This window comes from Centruroides vittatus, unplaced genomic scaffold (genome assembly GCF_030686945.1).
Source record: "Centruroides vittatus isolate TY-2023 unplaced genomic scaffold, ASM3068694v2 contig_877, whole genome shotgun sequence".
NCBI classification, from domain to species: Eukaryota; Metazoa; Arthropoda; class Arachnida; order Scorpiones; family Buthidae; genus Centruroides; species Centruroides vittatus.
In genome coordinates this window covers 1349347-1365511 of record NW_027122569.1, presented here as the reverse complement: position 1 = coordinate 1365511, position 16165 = coordinate 1349347, and the positions used below count along the sequence as shown (strand labels likewise).

The 16165-nt window shown below is 32.5% G+C and overlaps 1 protein-coding gene across 6 annotated transcripts in view; it reads right to left on the bottom strand.

Annotated features, from left to right (window-relative positions):
• LOC136983150 (ran-binding protein 3-like) overlaps positions 1–16165 on the bottom strand; it is a 40073-nt gene that overhangs the window by 20622 nt on the left and 3286 nt on the right. For 5 of the 6 annotated variants that reach the window (XM_067279794.1, XM_067279797.1, XM_067279793.1 and 2 more), the window contains exon 2: positions 538–575. In XM_067279794.1, the coding sequence (XP_067135895.1) occupies positions 538–575 (38 nt within the window). Of the gene's footprint in view, positions 1–537; positions 576–10465; positions 10489–16165 lie in introns of those variants that run through there. The other variant, XM_067279798.1, reaches the window with a different exon arrangement.

The window sequence follows — 16165 nt, the reverse complement described above, 5'->3', positions numbered from 1 at the left end:
TTTTTATTACAAATCCTTTTATATAAATTTTCATGAATTTTCAACCAAGAAATTTGAATTCAAACTTTCTAATTTTATACATTAAAATCTGATGCAAGCCTGTGAAAAGGATCGAAAATGTTTGTTTAATAAAGTAATGTCGCTAAAATATTATTTAAGGTGTTATTCAATCTAAATTAGTTTCAGTTTTGATTGAAATGTTTTTATATGCATCCGAATAAATCAAGTTTTTAGTAAATTTTGTGAAAATTTAATTTTGTTTACATCAGAAAGTGTAAAAAGCAACCATTACTGGAAATAGGGTTATTTCTTGAGGGTCGTAAAGTTAATTTACAGTTTGGTTTAAAGAATTCTGGCAAAACTTTAGTTCACTTTATTGCATTAACATTGAGACAATGGTATTTTGCCAAGGCAGCAGCAAAATTTGCTTTAATGCAGGAATTTGTTTTACTGGTGTTCATTTTAAGGCGAGTTGAACATATTAATTTGTTTGAGTCATACCAATAATATACAGGACAAAGCAGATGTTATACCTACCTCGTTTGAATCTTCAAAAGAGCTGCTTGAAGAAGCACCTAACAAGAAAAAAAATCATAATTTACATACTAATAATAAATATTCTATTCAGTATAAAATGAATATATCATATATCTATGCTTTAGGGCATGTTATTTTAATAAAATGTAGAAAATAACTTCGGACTTCTACGCATAGGAAAGCTCATTATCCAAATATACATCTGTATCTTAAGAACAATAAAAATCTTTTTCTTTAACTTTGGATTAAAAATATCTAATTTCTTTATGCAGTTATTAAACTAAAAAATGGACAGTGTGTTTAAGCACAAGAATCCACCTTCAGAAGCTAATCAATAAAATAAATGTAAGACATTTTACTGTTTATTATCCAAAGACACGCTTGTAAATTAGAGGTTATCCGTTAGTTACTCTCCCCTCCCTGTCACATACTTTTGGCAAATCCCCTTCAATTATGTTTACAATAGTTAATAAACTCCCTGACATTGAAAAAATGAATTTAAAAAATTCTGCAAATATTTTCTAACTGATAATTTATCCACGTGACTAGTAAGTAGGCTTATAAGAACAAATTTGTATGTTGCTAATACCACCAAAAAGTCCATGTACACAATATCTCTCCTCCTCCACTGTATACAATTTTTCACAACTCCTCCCCCCCAAAACTGTACACATAATTAACAGATAGTCCCTTATGAGATCTATTCATTTTTTAGTTTGGTAAGTTGATTTTTCAGTTTATTTCTCGCGTGCCAAGTCTAATCATATTCCAAATTTCAGTTCTGATATAAAGACATTATATTCTTGATGTATTGATTACTGAGGTATAACAATTTATCCACTAGTTTCTTTGTTTATTTTTTCATTAATGTTATCTGTTAACTGATATATTATTTGCATTAACCTACAGTTCAAATGTATTGAATCTGTTATCTGTAATAATTTGTAAGCTTTATTAACAACCGTCTAGTGTTCTGCGGAAGCTTACAGTTCTGTGAAAAAACTCAAAAATAAAATTTAAAAATGATTTTAAAACAAAACCATCAAAGATAATAAATAATTGTCTTTCAAACCTACTACATTATGCAAACAACTCAGACATTAGGAGTAGGTGAAAGAAGGAAGAACATTGCAGTTCTACAATGCTCAGTATTTAGAGATCAAGTTGGGTACCATGGAAAAAAAACATGTCTTATGAAAGGTTCCATGAGTGAAACTTGGAAACTGATGTTCTAGTCAACAATCTCGCAAAAGAAATCTTTACTAAGATGATTTGTTCAGAAAATATAACTGTCAAAAATTAGTATAAAATTTTCACTTTTATAACAACTTAAAAGAGGTTTTTCGGACAAATAAACCAGAATGTCACGTCCTTCGAATCAGATGTTAACCCAAGTACAAGAATTACTCGGTAGAATTCTTGAATTCGAGTGAATGTCGGATTCGAGGGACATAAATTTCAATTTATTCATCTAAAAATCCCCTTTTAAGTAGTTATAAAAGTGAATGATTATATCTAGCAATTATTGCTATTTTTAGCTTCATATTGAAATTTTTTCTTGCAGTGAATTTTTTCTAACTTTGATTGTAGCCAGTAAGAACAGTAATCAAACTTGATCCTTCAAAATTCTGTATAATTTACACCATACAAAGCAGTAAACTGTCGCAGCAGTTTTCAAAAATATCAATCTTAGCCACTGATTGGCAGCATGCCAAAAATGGAAAAAGTTTCAAACTGCTTTTGTGACATTTTGACCACTTAAAGGTTCCTACAGCCAAAATATTGCGTATCAAAACTTAAGATTTTGTGGAATTTCCTTTGGTTAACTTAGAAAGCCATGCACCAAATGGTCGGGTGTAGCAACCTGATCACTTAACATGGAATGAGCGAAATTATTTCATTAAAATTAATAAATATCTATTTAAAAAGATATATTTTTTTAAAATCAAAATTTCACATTAACAAAAAGTTCAACAGACAGAAGTGTGGAAACATTCAATTGTTAGGTTTTATGCCATGTGCTAATAGCTGTTAGATATTATGTGAAATGCTTGATTTCATTAGACAGATGTTGAAAATAGGCACTAAAGAATACCTACCTGCAGAAACCAAGTTAGCATTTCAAGAAGTGACCAGAAAAACTAAATAGATTCTGAAACAAATGAAAATTACAAGATGTGCTAACATTTCAAGAAATGGCAAATTTCAGTATGTTGCTACAATGTTAAAGTATCATCAGATAATACAAGTTCAAATAATAAATAATTTGAAAAATACTTACTTATAAACTTAAAAACATTCAAGTTCAAAACAAATTATACAATTAAAATTCAAAACAAATCAAAATATGTCTTAAAAAAACTCTGAATTATTGCTACTAATGAACCAAATATCTGCTTCATTAGAAATTCTATAAATTAGCACATGCACTTTTAACCCTAGTACAGTTTACAACACACCTTAAGGAATAGAGACATATTATGGAGTTTTCAGAGTTGCTAGAATTAGCAAGTCGGCATGGTTTACAGACAAATTGCGATTGGTGTCTAACTTGGCATCGAACATTAAATCTAATTGTTGTTCAACTCTGGAGACGCGATGCTGGACTCTACAATCCATAGCATACATGTGAGCAATCAAATGAATATTTAGCAGAAAATTTTCTATCCAAAATTAATAAATATCCAAATGTTTTCAACATAAGATTTTACAAAGTGAATAAATTAAGGAAAAGATTAAGACGAATTGGGTCTGAATAGTAATAAGGATCAGTTATTTAATAACAAACAATAAAGAAACCATTTTACTAATCTTTTCACACTTAAATTAGTTGATAGTTTAGGAGTAGATAATTAGCAAAAGTCGAGAAAAGCTAGGTTCTAACGGCATACAAACTTCTACAAAGTGGATACAAACTGTCACTTCATCCCCTTTTGGCAAGTGTTCAACCAGTTTGTTAGTAGTTGAGAATATCTCAACTTTTTCATAACTTTGGTTCTTTCGACCAATCAACTTTTCACAACTAGTGTTTGAAACCTTTTTAACTAATCACATCCTAACTTAGTTTATGTCATTTATGTCACATAGTATAATACAGACAATATTTTTATTCAGTTAGTGTTTGTTTCATCCATTGATAGTAGTTCACGTGACAGTGTAAACCAAGCTTAAGTCTTTGCAACAGAAAAAGTAGAACGAAAGGAGATTAAATTTATTGAAAAACAAAAGTTTTAGAAACATTCTATCAGAGAGAAAAACAATACATTATAACAGTGTTGTGATGTACTGTTTTTCTCTAAATTGTTTAATATTTAGCTTCCATGGTGAGAAAGTTTTCCAAAATACTTTACTGGTATTTAAAATAAAAACAATCATTGAAAAATCTATTAGATATTCATCCTTGGCAGACATTCCAAGTTTAGAAAGTAAAAGAACAAATTAAATTTAAAAACTACAATCAAAACAACATCCAAAGCATTTCTCTTTCCTTCTCCAATATAACCAACCATTCCTTCATTGCTACAACCAATGTGTTCTTAGCAACTGCAAGCTGTGAATTCAGATAATTCGATAAGTCAGTTAGTAAATACAATAATTTAAATGATAGCCAATATTTCAAATCATAAATAACAACAACAATTAAAACATTATAGTAACAGAATACATAATTAAATGCTAACAATTTATTTGTTTTTTTCATTTAGATCCTCTCCATTCTGTGGGCACTAAGAGAGATTTTCCATTCTCACTGTGAGTTCTTTTGGTGGATAATTTGTCCTGGATACATATGGACCGTTCCTTGCATCAGCTGCCCTCACCTTGGGCTTGGATAAATCCTACAAGAACTAAGAAAACTTTATCCATATCCATCACGGGTTTGGCCAAGCCCACAACACGAGTAAATGGATGATGATCCAGTTACCCCTCTCAACAGAACCACCCAGCTCCTCCGGAGACAGGGTGCCCCCAAAATATTCCCTAGCCCGGATTTGACCCCAGTTCCTCAGAGTGGTAGGTTGATGCGTTAACTATCTTGGCCGTCTGCCAACAATTTATTAGAATAGCCAAATTAAAAATTAGATACGTCCTGTAATTAAAAAGTAATAACACAAGCATATTCAGTTTGATCACTGATACAAGAAAAAGTTATTCATACAGAAGAAATAACTGAAATCAAAAACAGAGCATTAATAAAACAATTCTTACATATTATAAAATAAAAATTACAATTCCTTCCTTTCTTTGAAATCAAAATAAACTAAAAGTATTAATCTTAAAAATGATAAGTGAACTAAGTAAACAACAGCAAAAAATTATAATAATCCACTAATAAAAAATAATTATACTTTAATTAGAAACTTGTAAATTAATAAAACATTAAAATAATTAATCTTTTTTTTTCCAGTTACACGAATGAATTTACAAGAGCTTTAAATACTTATTCTAAATCACACAAAAAATATTTAATTCCTTTAAAAAAAATGTTTATATAAGTAAAAATTTATAATGTAAGAATGACTTTCTATTGTTTGCAGTAAAGGAACCTCGCTAATCAAAAGTAATTGTAGCCCAAACCTTACACTAGCAAGTGTTTAGGATTATCCAAACTTCTTTATTCCTATCACATTTTGTTAATACAGTAGAACGTCAACTATCCGAATCAATAGGGGACTGGGGTTGTTCAGAAAATCAATTTTTCGAATAACCAATTATGTACAAAAAAAAAAAAAATTCTTTCAGTTGATCGACGTTATACTGTACAAGGTTTCTCAATATACCATACCTGGATGACAAGATTGTTGTATTATATCGGGACAATCGACACCAGTTGGCGTCACAAGAACAGACAAACTCGGTTCATGTTTGCAAGGGTTTTCAATCTCTTTCTGTAAGTGATGACTATATGGGAAGGAGACGACAGGAAACTAGCTTTTGTTTTCTATTCCAATAACAAATTTTTACTTTGAAGCTTTGTAAATGATGCATAATCTGGATAGTGCAAGGAAAAAATGACAGTTGCATTCTATTCAAAGAGCATGATCCAGATTTTTTTTTTTTTGGATGTTTGGATTAACTAGAATTTCAGACAACAGGGGTTTGAATTAGCAATGTCCTACTGCATATACATTTAGAAGAGAAAAAAAACTTCCAGCAATTTTTGTTTGATTGTCATCTTCGTATAGAATCTTTTATCTTTCAGTGTCATCTTTAATTTTGGGAAAAAGAAAAAACTCATTTGGGGCTAAATCTGGAGAACAGGGTGGCCAAGAAAGTATGAGTGTGTTATTTTTAGCCAAAAAGGAAAGAACTGAACAAGCATTATTGTGATGGAGAGACCAATTCTGAGTGCACATTTTTTAAGGTTTTTTTTCTTCTCACAGTTTTTCTGCAACCTTTGCAAAATGGATAGAAATTTTCTGGTTGATTGTTACTTCTTCGGGAATGAATTTACTCCGGACTAGACCTTTATTGTCAAAGAATATAACTAACAGAACCTTTAACTTTGACATTCTGGATTTTTTTTGGTTTTGAGTTGTGTCTGCCAATCTATTTGGTTTGGTGTTAGGTTGATTCGAATTTTCTTTTGGGACCATACCCACAGACCCAAGTCTTGTCACTGGTTATCACTATCTGCCCACTCATCTTGCTGTCTTCGGCCATCTAGAGATCTATAGCATATTTTAGCAGACCATTTAATTTTCCTCCGTGCGCTCTTGGGTTAATATCTGAGAAACAACTTGCTTGCTCTTCCTTTTAATCAAGATCTTTGCAATGATTGAATGACAATCTAAATGACACATTGATTTCTTCAGCAACTTTCTGATTTTCGGATATCAAATTCTTAATATTTTCACAAGTTTTAAATTGTCTCACTACCTTTGAACATCCATATCACTAATCATCTATGAATGACCAGTGGCCATCTTTAATCCTCTTGTACCATTCAAATGCTGTCATTTTTTTTTGCTGAAGCTTCATCAAAAAGCTTTCACTGGCCCATTTCCCCAAATTGAAGCAAACTTTGAAGAATGTGCATTGTTTGTGTAAATCCTCCATTAAAAATCACCAAATCAATGTTACTAAGCATCTCCAATCAAATTTTCTAGAAACACAGACACTGTAGACAATCTATTTCAAAACACTAGTTTTGTTTGATAAAAATTATCAATTTAATATAGAAAAATACTTTAATCTGTACATTTTTTTCCATGACTTCTAATCTAAATGTATGTCAAAATAAATTTGATTCATAATAGATTACAGATATCAATAGTAGAGCATTGTGTTGTATTTGTCAGGTGATTGACTTTTGCAATGATAATATTAATACATTTGAATATTATATTCAACTTAAATTTAGTAAATGCAAGGCACAGTAGAAGTTTGTTAATCCAGCACCCTCTGAAAAGTAGTGCGCAACCTGTAAACAAGTTTCTCATACTCTGAACATACATTGTTTTTGAGTTGTATACAATTAATGTCCAGAAAATAAATATTACAGTATATGCACACAAATCATTTGGACAAAAACATGTTCATTAATGTTTTTGCGGGTATTAATCAATACAGTATAGTCATTCACCACATCATTTTCAGATTTATTAAATAAATTGCATGCCATCTCAATGAGTAGTATCTCTTATTGACATAGTTTCTGCACATATCCAACATAACATATCAAAATATTCCATACAAAAGAAAGTTATCTGAAAGCCAAGAATCGTCTGTATTTACATTGGATTATTATATACACGTATACTATAGTTTCTTAAATTATAGGACTTTCTAAGAAATTATCTGGTACTCGAATAATTTTGTAAAACAGAAGAAACACTCCAAACAACCCAAAACACATTTAAAAAAAAATAAAAAAAAGCATCTTCATAAATTTGTCTTTTTCATACACCTCAAGAACACAATAAAACCGTATTATAGAGTAAATCTCTATTTTGACACTCTTCTCTGCCTCAGTATTTAAAAACATCCCTCTGTCATTAGCACAATTAAAAAATATCATTAGCAAAGAATCCAAGGACAAATACTTTTACTAATGATATTTTTTAATTGTGCTAATGCCAGAGAGATGTTTTTAAATACTGAGACAGAAAGAGCCTGAAAATGAGGGCTGACTCCATCACATGACTTTACTGTGTTACTGTAAAAAAAAGAAAAAAATTATAAAAAATTTTTTGTACATAAAATGTTTCAGGCTTGTTTGGAGTGTTTCTTCTGTTTTACAGAATATTTACTTATATTGGTAGTTGAACTTTACTAATTATGTAGTAATTTTTTTTTTGAAATTCAATGACTTTTTCAATGGTAAACAGTAAAAACTCAAATTGCTAATTGTGACTATACAATTCCTATTGAAATTGTTTTGAGAAATTCTTTGACTGGTGTCGAAGCCACTGCGTGACTAATACCCCGTTCGCACACAATCCACGACTAACTTCGATCTTGATTTACCTACCATCTGGATTGTGACTGTCGCCAGTCAAACGTCGTGCCATTCACACAGGTAACTCGCTTGAGAATAACCCGGTATTGTAAGCGATGATAAAACTGGCATAACTACTTGGTAAGTCACAAACACCAACACACAAAATGGAAGTTTTGATTAGAAATAAATACTTTTTCTTGCCATATATCTAATAATAGACAGATGTCATCGTCTCTCCAAACATCTTTTTTATTTCTTTGCCGATAGCCCGACACGTGTTCTGTAGCCATCTTGTATTTTCTCACGCGTGTGGGATTGTGGGATCTCTCTTATGACTGGATCTAGTTTCAAGAACTCTTTCGAGTCAATCGCAATTGAACCTCGTTTCAGTCGAGGGTGTTTGCACCAAGGCATAGTCGCCGACCTTGGTCACAATCTAGATTGAAATGCTCGGTGCGAATGGAGTATAACTCTGATTTCAGCATTCTGAGCAAATCTTGTCTCCCAAAGCTTCCTTCAAACACTAAATGGGCAATAATCTTATGATGACAGATCTTGACTGTAGGCTGTGTGATCCAGAATTTCCCAATTCTTGATCATCTCAGCTGTGGGCAAGACTGTGTTCTATTGGTTTTATTGAATATCTTAGTGTAATATTATACAGTTCAAATTGTATCTTCAGGTACAGATCTTCAATTTAAGATATATATGTAATGAAAATTATCATTTAATTGTTAATCATATATAAATAAAAATCATTTTAATTCAGGTATAATTTTATCTGTATTATCCAGTATGAACTGAAAAATGAGAATCTATTGTCAATCACAGTTTCTATCAATCCAAAGCTGCATATAAACCTCTCCATGCTTACTCTCTCTTTCTTCCTCCATCCTTAAAGACAATGTCTTCTCTTATGACATATACAATGTGTTTTACACAAAACTGGCCCCACTCATTGAAGAAAATTGGGCCAACACTGTTTAAGGTGGCCCATGAAGCAAGCATTTCCATGTTTTGTTTTATAAATAAAAGCAAGTTTTCAAAAAGTTTCTTTGTTTAATTTTATTTTGCCACATTTGTCTCATTGTTCCGATATAAGATTACAATAATTTATTCAATTGGTGAATGGAATCAACTTTGTAACACCCTTTGCGAAAGAAATTTCGACTAACGAATCAACAAAAAATAAAAGACAAGAAGCTAAAATAAAAAAACACTTAATCTTTTCTTTTAACAGCAAATACTACTTAAAACTACAAACTTAAATGAACTTTCTTAATATTTTCCTGTTAAAAGAGTATAAGAATCATTAACTTTTTATTCGGACAATTTTCACATCTCTGATATCTGGAGCAGCATTTATTAGGCTTCAACTAATTAATTATTTATATGGTATCGGTAATTTTCACTATTTATATCCTGATAGAGAAGGCACAAACAGAAAATTTCTTTCTAGGCTTTATACTTGTTTTTCAATGCTAAATAACTATTTCTGGATCATGATATTCCATCAATATTTATTTAAATTATTTACTTTGGATAGTTTCCATTATGTTATTCATTGTATAATTATATACTACCACATCTACTTGACTTAAATACCGGTTAACTTAATACACACTCACTTCGTTTAACCTTAATATCCGGTACTTCTTGATCGTCCAAACGAACGTTTTCGTCCTCTCCGAGGACTGCCTCAGGTTATTCGAACAAAAGAATACATTAGAGCAGGATTCCAATTTTTCGAATTAATTGAAAGTTCCTCGAGAAATTAATTCAAAAAATAACAAACATAATTCAAAAAATAGCATAAACACCAAAGACGGCAACACTCTGTCGCACGCGTGGCGTTACGTGTGTGACGAATACGAAAAAGGCAACGCGTCATAGCGCACGCGTATAGTCAAATTATATTCGAATATTTTGAAAATTCCTCGAGAAATTAATTCAAAAAATTGGAATCCTGCTCTAATGTATTCTTTTGTTCGAATAACCTGAGGCAGTCCTCGGAGAGGACGAAAACGTTCGTTTGGATGATCAAGAAGTACCGGATATTAAGGTTAAACGAAGTGAGTGTGTATAATTACATACTATAACACTAACAAATTGTGGCATTAAGCATTAAATAATACAACTTTTCATTATGAAATTATATAATAAATAATCATAATTAGAAAATAAAGTTATTTAATGTGGATTTATTATGTTAACTACTAATTTTTTTTATTGTATATGAATAAAAGTTCTAACTCTTTTTTTATAACTAGAAAAGTTAAAAATGCTTATAGTAATTTACAAGGAATAATGTTTTTAATAAGAAGAATTCATAAAGCTAGAGATGAACTCGATTTAAAAAACAAAAAAAGCAAATTTAACTGACAAAGACCATATACGACAAAATGAATTAAAAAAATTAATTATACAGTGTGTCCAAAAAATTACTGTGCAGTGAGAAATGTGTAATGAAACTAAAGTTATACACACGGTATTGTATACGAGACCTGTACGACGTCCATTCGGTACCAGTTGATCAGTCAACCGTACATTATTACATAAAACTTACAGGTTGCGTATGCAATACTGTACACACAATTTTAATGTCATTACAAATTTCTCACAATACAGTAACTTTTCAGGCCCCTTGTATTAAATCATTGAAAATAAACCTTTTAAACCAGCAATTTAAAAAAGAAAGTAATATTTTCACTATTATATATGTTGGTTTTTAATGTAAAAAATTTTGCAATTTTAAAACTGAAATTCTAAGAATGGATGAAGTTCCAAAAGCACCTGATTCATGTTTTATTGAGAATGATATATCGAAGCATCTTAGAATAAGCAGTCATGTTGGACAATTAGCTGAGTGCCATAATTGTAATGTTGGTATTTATGTCAGTTTAAGATTTTCTGCTCAAAATTCTGGTTTAGACCTACATCTGTTTATACAGCTTATCAGTATCTTTGGTAAGATACTTATAAACTAGAACTAAACTATGGCTACCTGAGATATGAGGTAGCCTATGGTGAAAACATTAACCATAACACCTTTCAATATATAATATACATATTTAAACAGATTGCATGTTCCATAAAAAGTAAGAAGACTAGTATGATGCTAGAATCTATGAAGGAGGCCAAATTTTATTTCAGATTTTTCAAGACTACACCTACAAAACTGAAATAAAAAGTCTCTTTTTTGTTCCAATTCTGTAGGTTCTAAAGATGGGATATGTAGTGTCAAAAAAAAAAAAAAAAAAAAAAATTTAATCTAAATAAATATTGGACTCAGATTCTACTGTTACACTATTCTTCTTATGAAAACATTATACAGTTCGTATAAAAAAGATTTAGACGACAGAATCTACTCAGGCTCGACAGAATCAACTGTTAAAAATCTTCAGTAAGTTATCTTGGTAAGAAGTCTATTGTACCATCAGGTCTACTGATAAACACAACTGAACCAAAATCAATGCCTTCAATAAAATACTAGTTTATAAATAATAGGATCATAACAGTACCAGTGCATGTGCTATATGAGAGACAGTAGAACACTGTATTACGTCTTTGCTTACATTCCTCCATTTGTTTTAGTGATATCGTTTAATTCAGCATCACTCATACTGAATTTTTATTATAATGTTATATTTGTTAAATAAAGTCAGTAAACATGAGTTTTAGTAAGAAGTATTTGTGGCAATTTGCTGGTAATACAGCAAGTAGTGGACAATCAGTTAGCAGTAATGGTTCATATTTTATTCCAAATGTATAAGTTGATCTATAATTTTGGAAGATTGTTTTCAAGCTTAAAAGTCAACTATACTTCAGCATATACAGTGCCCATAAATATTCTGCATTCTGGAATGTACTCTACTACTTATATTCTAGTGCTTACAAATTTTGTTTCTGAATCTAAAGACTTATAAAAACTGTTGAAAATGTTAGCTTTTTTAAATACAGTAGAGAACCAAAAATCGGAATCAATTGGGGACTGGGGTTGTTCAGATTAGTGATTTGTTCCGATTACTGATTATGTACGAAAAAATATATTAACCTGTCCGATGTTCAAATTTTTCTCCGTTGCGTGTCGCTTTGTGTTGAATTTTTCTCCGTTGCATGTCGCTTCATGTTGAATTTTCATCAATTTTAAGCCAAACGAAAATTTTTATAATAATAATCGAGGCTATCATATCGTTAAAAATTATTTCTTCATTTTGTACAAACAAAATAAATATATTGAAGAATATAAAAACATAAAAATTATACTTTAGAAGTAAATCTAGTATCAAAAACGTTCGATTCAGCACGACACAGTCCAACTGAAAATCGTTCCGATTACCGGGGTTCCGATTAACGAGTCTCTACTGTAAATCTGCTTGTTTAAATGTTTATTTCCAATAATAAAATAAAACAAAGTTCCAACTAATGATAACTTCTAGAACAAAATTAGTTAAAAAAATTTCCACATGATGATAATGCAAAGGAGAATTGACAGATAATAGTTTAATATATTGATTTTACAACACATACATATGTTATATAAATAATAAATTACTAAATTAGATCATTAACACTACAGAATCTATATAGAATGTAAAGTTTTTATCAAAACATTTAATTAAAAACACTTTTTACATTAAAATTTTAATGCTAAATAACTATTAGGATTATCAGGATAATCGAAATTATTTTTGGATCATCCTGAAATTCCATCAATATTTATTTACATTATATATACCAGTATATTATTTATTGGTTAGTTATATACACTCTCAAGAGAGAGACGATGCCTTAACGTGGCGAGAGAGTTTGCGTATATCTGAGAAACTGAAAGCCATGCTGTTGGGGCCGTTATACACTCCCAGAAGGGCGGAAAGATTTCAGTGGAGACCTCAGACGAAACCCATTTAAAAAGGTCTACCCGTGACCTTTTCAACTAAATTGTGATCCAAGAATGCAACGGGAAACTACTTGGATCATCTTCCCTTGGAAACTTCATGATAGCAAGCAAAATAAACCATGGCTCCGAGTCTCAGTGTCTCTTAAATGGAACAGGGGTGCTAAGAATCTCTGAACTAGTGTCGAAGAATTCTCTAAAAATAACTACATGGAACGTCAGAAGCCTACAAGCAGGAAAACTAGCCAATGTTTTACAAGAAATGGAATGAATCAACATCAATATACTCAGTCTAAGTGAAACCAAATGGCCAGGAAGAAAGAAGTTTATATCAAATGACCACCACGTCTTCTGTTCCGGAGGAGATGAGAACACCAAGAAGATGTACGGTGTTGCTTTCGCTGTCCATAAACAACTGGCCAACAAAGTCACCAGTCTCACCCCAATATTGGAATGAATCGCATTACTATAGTTAGCAGGCAATAAGATCAACCTCAACATGCTCCAGGTCTACACACTAACAGTGGACAAAGACAATCAAGAAATTGAATTGTTCTACGACCAGCTAAGAAATACTCTAAAGCCATTGAAGAAGCACAACATAATGATCATCCTTGGTGACTTTAATGCCAAGGTCGGTCAGGGAAAGTTACAAAACATAGTCGGAGAACATGGCTTGGGGACACGGAATGAACGAGGCGACAGACTCATTCAGCTTTGCCAAGAAGTAAAATTTAGCATTGCCAACACTTGATTCAAACTACCACCTCAACAACTGTACACCTGGACCTCGCCACAAGACTCTGACAACAATATCATCAGGAACCAAACTGACTACATCTTAATCAACACCAGATGTAAGTCAAGTGTCCTCAAGGCAAAAACTTACCCTGGAGCTGATATATCATTAGACCACAACCCAGTGACAGCAACACTATGCCTCCACCTATGATCAGCAAAACGCACAAGCACACCAAAAAGAACCAATCTGGAGAAACTGAAGAACAACGCCATCAGGCGACAATTACAACTTTATCTCAACACTACAATCCGATCGATTGAAGCAGCAACAACAGACGTGCAAGCGTTCGGGCATTCACTTAAACAGTGATCGATGAAATAACAAAAACCCTGCTAGGACATCAGGCATTGAAAAAGAAACAACAGTGGATGACCAGCACATTCTAGATTTAATGGACAAGCAGAGAATACTCAAAGGCAACAACAATTGGAAAAATACAAAGAAATACAACAAAAGATAAAACAAGAAATCTGAAAGGCGAAGAAAAAATGGACAGAAGAGCAGTGTGCAGAAATCAAAGACCTAATCGAGAAAAATCATAACTTTAACCTGCACAAGAAGCTGAAAGAAGCTGGAAGCATCTACAAACTGGCTCCTATCCCAAGCTTATATACGAACAACAATCAACCTATAATAAGCAAACAAACCAAACTCAACATCTGGAAGAACTACAGGTATATCGTTACATCGTTCTCGATTATACGTCGTTTGTCAAAAAAGTATATGGAAAAATAAAAATCAAGTTTAAGTCATTTTATTCGACTTTACATCCGTCCATCACAAATATTGAAGTCGTAATATCACTAGAAAAGCATTAAAAGCACATAAAATTGTATTACAATATGTATATTTACAGTAAATGTTAATATAATCATCATAAATCCTAGAGAACGAAACATGAAAACATCTGTGTTTCTGTGTTGTCGTTTTATTTAGCAGTCTTTAAGTGCTCATTATTGGCATTTTCCACCGTAGTTTCGACTTACGCCGTAACTACACAAGTAACTTCGACTTACGTTGCCTCTCCTGGAACCAATTACCAACATAAGGCAAGGTATACCTGTATATATATAATCTGTTCGATGCCGACAGAAAACTGACAGAAACGCAACAACAAGTGCAGGAAGACAATCTCCACGTTCTAACATCTGAAGTGGAACATGCCATCCGAAGAGCAAAGACAGGCATAGCCCATGGACCTGACCAGATTCATGTGGAACTGCTGAAGCAACTAGACTACAACAACATTCAGCAACTAACGAAATGGTTCAATCAAATCTACAACAACGTTATTCCATCTGACTGGCTCCAATCAATCTTTGTGGCCCTACCAAAAAATGCTATCAGCCAAAAATGCAAAGACTTCAGGCTGATCAGCCTAATGAGCCAGGTGCTAAAAGTCTTCCTCGAGGTAATTCAGCAAAGAATACAATGCAAATGCGAAAACGCACTAGGAAACACACAGTTTGGCTTCTGCAGGAGACTAGGCACCAGAGAGGCAATTTTCTGCTTACAAATATTGCTACAGAGGTGCTATAAACACCAAAAAGTTATGTACATGTGTTTTATTGACTACGAGAAGGTCTTCGATTCAGTAGACCACAATCGCATAATTGACCAATTGAGAAAACCTAGGCTTGAAAACAATGATATCAACTTCATCGCAACTCTTTACTGGAATCAAACAGCCCGGCTCCGCTATGACAACCTGACAGACCCAATCCCAATACAAAAAGGTGTCTGGCAAGGCTGCCCATTATCTCCCATTCTTTTCAACATCTATTCGGAAATGATTTTCAATCGAACACTGGCCAACAAGAACATCGGCATAAAGGTTTACGGACAATACACCAATAACTTAAGATATGTAGACAATGACAGCACTAATAGCGGATTTTGAACAAGATTTACAGACCATCCTGAACAAAGTGAACATAGAAAGCCAAGCATGGGGGCTACGAATCAACAAAAAGAAAACAAAGGAGATAAAGGTCAGCAGGATTCCAAGTGAAATCACGATCAAATTAAAAAACGAAAAGTTGGAGCAAGTACACCGCTTCAAGTATCTCGGAGTACTCATTGATGACCAGCTGAACCACAAGGCCAAAATCAAGAGCAGAATTGAACAAGCCAGGCAGGCAATCACCAAATGGAAAACACTCCTTACCGACAGAAGTTTAAACATCATGCTTAAATTATGCACATTGAAATGCTACATCTGGCCAATCCTGCTCTATGGTGTAGAAATCTGGACTCAAAAATCAGCCACTACAAAAAAGCTCCAGGCATTTGAAATGTGGCTCTACCGAAGAATGCTGAAAATCCCGTGGACAGCAAAGATAACCAACGCACAGGTCCTGCAGGACATGCACATGGACCGGGACCTGATCAAAACCATCATCAGCAGGAAATGCAAATACCTAGGTCACATCACTAGGAACCACCAAAAATACCATCTACTGACACTCATCCTGGAGGGCAGGATTGA